The sequence below is a fragment of the Lycium ferocissimum genome, chromosome 10 (genome assembly GCF_029784015.1).
Source record: "Lycium ferocissimum isolate CSIRO_LF1 chromosome 10, AGI_CSIRO_Lferr_CH_V1, whole genome shotgun sequence".
NCBI classification, from domain to species: Eukaryota; Viridiplantae; Streptophyta; class Magnoliopsida; order Solanales; family Solanaceae; genus Lycium; species Lycium ferocissimum.
Window position 1 is genome coordinate 26,719,922 of NC_081351.1, and position 6,446 is coordinate 26,726,367.

General features: G+C 35.5%; 1 protein-coding gene across 2 annotated transcripts; it reads right to left on the reverse strand.

Annotated features, from left to right (window-relative positions):
- Window positions 1-242: 242 nt before the first annotated feature.
- Window positions 243-5,927, reverse strand: LOC132033077 (probable alpha-amylase 2). Of its 2 annotated transcripts, none has more exons than XM_059422939.1 (12): window positions 5,683-5,927; window positions 4,646-4,721; window positions 4,362-4,399; window positions 4,024-4,150; window positions 3,691-3,917; window positions 2,550-2,695; window positions 2,301-2,413; window positions 1,834-1,922; window positions 1,442-1,564; window positions 1,121-1,156; window positions 812-910; window positions 243-726 (listed from the first exon to the last, which is right to left on the reverse strand). In XM_059422939.1, the coding sequence occupies exons 2-12, from the start codon at window positions 4,677-4,679 to the stop codon at window positions 535-537; spliced, it is 1,224 nt and encodes a 407-aa protein (XP_059278922.1). In that variant the 5' UTR covers window positions 4,680-4,721; window positions 5,683-5,927; the 3' UTR covers window positions 243-534. The 2 variants fall into 2 exon arrangements, with proteins under 2 accessions (XP_059278922.1, XP_059278923.1); XM_059422940.1 differs by having other exon boundaries at window positions 4,646-4,724.
- Between the last annotated feature and the right edge of the window lie 519 nt (window positions 5,928-6,446).

Below are 6,446 nucleotides of genomic sequence, written 5' to 3' on the forward strand. Positions count from 1 at the left end.
TCACCCAACCCCAACGAGAGTCATTAGAACTTCTAAAAGATCTTGTTGGAGTTAGGATTAAAGGTTTTTGTATTATTATTATGATACAAACAAATGTTGAAAACTTGAAATTTTCAATTATTTGAAGCCTTAAAAATTTTCAATTGTAGATTCATATCTAACCCAAAAGCAGAGAAACTCACTTCATATCTGCAACCAAGTACAGAGCTTGTAGAACGTGACAATTTTTTTTCTTTCAAAGATTCAAACGAAGCAACTCGTGATTATCATTTTAAAATTCGTTTTTTTTAATCTTCTGATATGAGAAAAATTATAATTAGCGGAGGAAAACTAGCCCTTTGATTTCATTACATGAATACGACACTATAAACTCCCTTATTTCATAGCGTTCAACAACTATTATTACCAAAACTACATCCCGTTCTGCAATTTCTAATGAATGGAAAAAACACTCATTTCTCCATCCTAGCCCGGGCTTGAAACATATACTATATATCTCGACTAATATTTTTGTGGAGGGGAATAGTTGTAAGATTACTTCTGCCAGATTGCATAACGATGGCCACTGGTTGCAAGCTTCCACTCTTTTCCTGCAGGGCACCATGATCCGTCCCCGATCTTCATGCTAACCTTTTCTCCAATGGTTGCAGCATATAAGTTTGGCTGTGCCTCAAGAATCCTTATAGATGAACGGCTGTTTATGCCTTGATGCCTCCGGATATCAATCTAAAGTGAACATTTTCAAACATTAGGATTGTCCAACTTTGACAGTTCACTCACTTTGTGTCAATAGTTAATAGATTTGACATACCAGCTTGACAATTTGGTCGTGAGTAGAATTACCCCAATCGTAGAAATGGTCGTAGAAAACTGATGGTATCCCGGGGTGTGTTAGAATGTATGCATAGCCCTGGAGTGATAGTAGGGATTAGACCAGATGCCACAAAAGATAATCAGGAAAATAAGATCCAAACATTTGTATAGTATTTGCTAAAGACAAAACACTACTTATAGCCTAGGAGAAATGAGTTAACTACATCAACTTTAGGATATACAATATGGAAGTAAAAATAAGATCACAAGTCGAGCATTTAAATGTAAAGGGCAGGTCTTGAAATACCTCCATAATATGACGTGAAGGGAAAGGCCAATGCGCCTGCAAGTTGAGATCATTAAGTTAGTTGAGTAATAAGGGAACATAAATTCAGTTCCCCTGATAAGAAAAATATGAAAGAGAGTAAATGATCCAACATGATAGTAAATCACATCATACATATGGTATTCCTACCAGGAGAGAGAATACAATGGCAAATTCATTAACCTATGTTAAAGCAATAATTAAATTATACAGTAGAATGGTTGTGTAACATAGGAAATCAAGCATCCAAATCAAAGCAGAAACTAATAATCAGCCAGATGGAAATCAGACAACTTCAAGAACCTGAGTGGATCCAGTGTCGTGATTATCAATAAAAGTCACAGCCCTTGAAGGCCACCATCCCACAACTCCGGGTGGCTTCCCCTTAGAGTCACGCAAGCGCCAGAATTCTCCTTTAACTGCTTCCTGCCAATGCATATACGTGATATAAAGGTTAGCACTAATTTATGGTATATATTCACTTAATCACAGACATATCTTTGAATGACCTCGAACAAGTAATATAAACATGCCATCAAAATTCATTTGGATTTGCTACCATTACTAAATCTGAGCTGAAAACGTGTACTTAGATTCTAAATATCAGATGAACAGGGGACATCATGTTTAGTAGGATCTTAAGTTTAATAGTCAATCTATCAACTACGACGCAATCCCATGTTTTAAATGGATACCTGAAGGATCGCTTTTGTGGTAAAATCAAATGCAGTTGAAAGTTGCCCCGTGCCATCAATCCAATTGATGATTCTTTGCCTGTGACTATCTGTGTATAACAAACAAAGCTGCCTTAGTATATAGATAAAACAAAGACCTATAATTATGACATAGCATAAGAGCATTTTCACATCAATAAGTTCTTTTGTTACGAAAGGAGATTCCTACAACTTGCTTGTCTATCCTTGCTTAAAGAAATTCAACACTGATGCAGCCAACCGTTAGAAAGGTGAATATATACAAGTTACATCGAAAGTGGAAGAAATCAAACAGAGTCTTATATACATTGGGTCTGTTTAAGGTTCTGAGTGGGTGCCACTCATTCTCTCACCATAAAGTAAACAAGGGCTTACCAGCTACATGGACAGATGCTTTAAAAGTTGCAGCAAAACGTCAGTTGAACGCATTTATTTTAGAAGCATAATACCTTGGTTGTAATCCAAATTGCTGCCCTTGTAATTGCAAGTGTCCCAGTATTCTCCAACTGAAAATATTGGCTTAGCTCCTTCGATATATTCCTTTACATACTTTGAAGCATAACTACAGTTGAGAGAGAAAGGAAAAGTCAGCTGTTTTTGCAAATGGAAAGACACAAGCGAAAGATAAGAATTAAAATCCTGCCTTGTAGGGGGGTGGGCTTTACATAGAGAACTTTGTAAAGCAAGTGCAGATTTACCCTTTAGCAAAATCGAAACGAAAATCTTGGAAGCCAACAGAGGATCTTAGCCACCGCATCCAGTCAATGAGATCCTTCCGGATGAAGGATTGTGTATGATCTATATTTGGAACTCCATTAAAGTTGTCTCCAGTGCTATTGTTACCCTGGAAGATATCCTTAAAAGTATGAGAGTACAATTCCAGAAGGAAAAATAACTAATGACGAAGGAAGCCTGAAACTGAAGCCACACGAATTCAAGATAATAACTCAAAGTTGTAGTCTTTGATATTCGATAATATGTAAAAATAGCCAACAAATGTTGCAAAAGCTGACAGTTCTGATGATACTGAAAATTTATCGAAATGAGTTTAATCTACAATAGAAGGATAAAAGAACGCCCGATATGCTTCGCTGAGAACTCAAGGCAGTAACCACACATTGGACTAACATAAACCTTAAGCCAAGGCCCCGTTCCATATGTTTTAAGTGAGGTGCCCTAGCACTAAGCCTTTAGATTGTGCAGATAATTCAGCTCGAGAAACCTCTAGCCATGGAGAGAATGGCTAATTGCAAGGCACGCATGCTACTTGAGCATTACAGTGACCTCTATTGGTTATGGATGTTAAAAGTCAATAACATATTATAATAGAACTAAAGAGGAGTTTAAGCATTAATTAAGGAGTCAAACTATACTTTGCAAAAAGATCAAGGAGTATAATTGAAAAAAAGAGAGAGAAATAAATAAATCCATTTTGCCTCTGAGAAACTATTATAAAGTTAATAAGGTTAATCTAATTTACTTATTTGAATTCGTGTAATTTGAAGCTTACTGAAGAAATCATAATTCATTAGTGAGGTAATGCATATTGATCAAAGTAATGCATATTGATCAAAATGTAGACAAACCGAGCTTAATACGTTAAGATACAATTCATGTTTTCACTAATGTTAGTGTCAGAGCTTCTTGATCTTTTCCAGTACAGGGGTCTATCATCTATGCCACTCTAGCCAAACTAGAAGAGTATACGAAAAATAAACATCATATACCAGAGAAAATTGTATTCATTAATTCGATGATCAAGTAGATGCAGATGAAAGGATAAACAAATGTCTAAAGCTGCATATCCTTGAAACAAGATTTCAGTTAAAGCATCCTTACCCGTCCACCGGTGCAAGCTGTAACAGCATGTTCATCCCAAGACAAAGGAATTCCATCATAGCGGTTGTACATTCCACCATGCCCTTTGGTAGTCCCAACACGATGGTTAATGACTATGTCCGCCATTGATCTAACTTTGTACTGCTTCATCTTATTAAGTAAAGCTTTTAAGAGGTGCTCAGAACCATATGAAGAATTGAGAGAATAAAGGTTTTGTGGAAGGTAACCTATCATGAAAGGCAATAACACAAAAGAGCATTAATAACTATCATATGAGGAGCTGAAATAGAGGAGAAACATTAACTCAAATGACTAAACACTTTCACTTTCAACCTTCAGGAGACAATGACTGACATGCTGGAGGCAGCCATGCTGTTGTGAAACCAGACTTAGCAATATCAGGAACTTTTCTATCTAAATTTCTCCACCAGTCATGTTTTTGAGATTCCCAGTTGAAGGCCTGCATGGAAAATATTTTGACTTTTCTACTTATGAACAGAACTTTTCGAGCAGATGAATGTTCACTTCAATTGTATTTTCCATTTCTTTTTGTTGGAAACAAATTTCTATGGGAAATGCATCAACATTCAGCCTCCAATAATTGTTACATATGAACTAAGATTTCTTTGGCATTTCTTCCAATCTAACTGGTAAAGGTAAAGTAATATTACCTGCAATATGATTTCTTTTCCATTGCGTATCACAACCACTACAAGCACATGAAAACAATAATTCAATTAGCATTTATCAGTATAATACCCCTTCAAAAAGCTAAGTCTTATGAAATACAGTGATTGCTAGACCTACTAAACTATCAAGAAAAGTAGTCTAACAGAGAATAGGACTTGCACATGCCAATCATTTAAAAAAAAAAAAATGAAATAAGAAATGTTCTGTTCAAATCTCCGTCATTCTTCTCAGTTATGAAGTACATATAAAGGGAAGAGAGTCTTACAGGGGTCAGTCTGCTGACTTTCATCAAATTCCATAATGGATCGAAGCTGAGATTACAAAGTAAGCCCCAAGAGGTCCTGCTAAGACGATACAGGTAAACAAAAAGAGCAGATTTGAGTCGACAACAACCTGAAGCCATAAACGCGTACCACTATGCCGGACATTTGAGTCATAGATGCAGCTCAATAAATTAAAGAATCTAGACGCACCATACATTTCTTTCAAACCAAAACAAATATTTGCTGACGAGTGATGACTCCCTGCATCGACCTGATATGTTTAACGTACTAGCAAAACTATAGTAGAGGATTCTAGTACACAAAGCAGAAGTGAGCAAGTGTAATCCCCCAACCAGACAAAGATTCAATATAGAATAAAATAAAAATTACCATTCACAAGGATCACAGATAACAATAGGACTATCAGTCTACGTATCAATACGGGTGTGTAAATATCCTATTTGGCTGGTGCAGCTTGTTAACTAATTCTCCATATCGCAGGTACTAGAAGGATCCATCTGATATAGCTGCCAATAAAGGTTCAACTTTTTATGAAAGAGTTGATGGTCAAATCACACCAAAACTATCACTTTTTCGTGAGTTTCATACCTCAACTATCCATTGTTCCATTTACCTACCTAAACTATCACTCCTTTTATATTAAAACACACCTCGATGCTGAGTTGGCCTTCACGCGCCTGTTGTCGATTGATTTTAAATATTTGGCCAACTCAGCATCGAGGTGTGTTTTAATACAAAGAGACCGAAAGATTAGGTAGGTAAAGGGAATAATGGATAGTTGAGGTATGAAACTCACGAAAAAGTGATAGTTTAGGTGCATTTTTGACCATTAACTCTTTACAAAACAATCTCCATAAGTGTGAACTTTAAAGCAACAAAAGAATTACATGCACATGTATGAGTATTGGATCATTTGCTTATACAATGAAATAAAACAAAAAATTATAAACTTGCATGCCTAATATAATTTCATATTTTTCAACATAATGAACAAGAAAGTAACAAACTGAGTACTAACCTTGACAGGAAAAAAGTTGATCTCAGCTTGAAATAACCTCTTCAACTTAGTCTGCTATTTATACAGAGACGAAATGGGCAAAAGCTGTGAAATTAGTCAACTTGGATTGATTCCTCTGATAGGGAATCATAAATTCTCAACCGTGAGAATGAAAGTGGGGAAACGCAATTGCAAAAAATAAGAATCTCAGCCAGTAAACAAATATAAAAAACTCGACAACAACATAAACCAAGAATACAAAAAGAATTGCTCGCTACGCCTCAATTTGTTTGACATTTTTCTCTTTTTTGAGTCAAACTTTTTAATTTTGATCATGCGTTTGAATATAAATCTTTAAATTTTTTGAAATAAAATTTATATAATTAAAAATAAGGTAAAATTTATATATTTAAAAGATATGTGAAAAATTAGTTTGACTCTCAAAAAATAAAAAATGTAGCATAAATTGGGACTAATAGTTTTTTTTTTTTTTTTTCGAATGGAGTTAATATTCAAGGATTTTAATTTTTACAGAAAGTATTCCATTTCCGGATTTGATCCGCTACGAAACAGCGGTGTTCGTTTTTGACGGTAACCAGCGACCGACACGTGGCAATTTTTGATTGATGTCTGGAATTGGTGCGGTGGCGTAATGGTGGCGATCAGCCATTGGCGTAATGACATGTCATATAAATTGCGGACGAAGCGATGGCGTAATGTGGAAGTGTGAACACTGGAAGCTGAAGAATTGATCAATTAAACAAACCAATTATAAATAAACAATT

Coding starts and splice junctions, on each gene's coding strand:
- LOC132033077 (XM_059422939.1), bottom strand. CDS start 4,679: ATGGAATTTGATGAAAGTCAGCAGACTGACCCCT. Junction 1,565..1,833: donor CCACAAAAGCGATCCTTCAG/GTATCCATTTAA, acceptor ATGCATTGGCAG/GAAGCAGTTAAAGGAGAATT. Junction 727..811: donor ACGACCAAATTGTCAAGCTG/GTATGTCAAATC, acceptor TGTTCACTTTAG/ATTGATATCCGGAGGCATCA.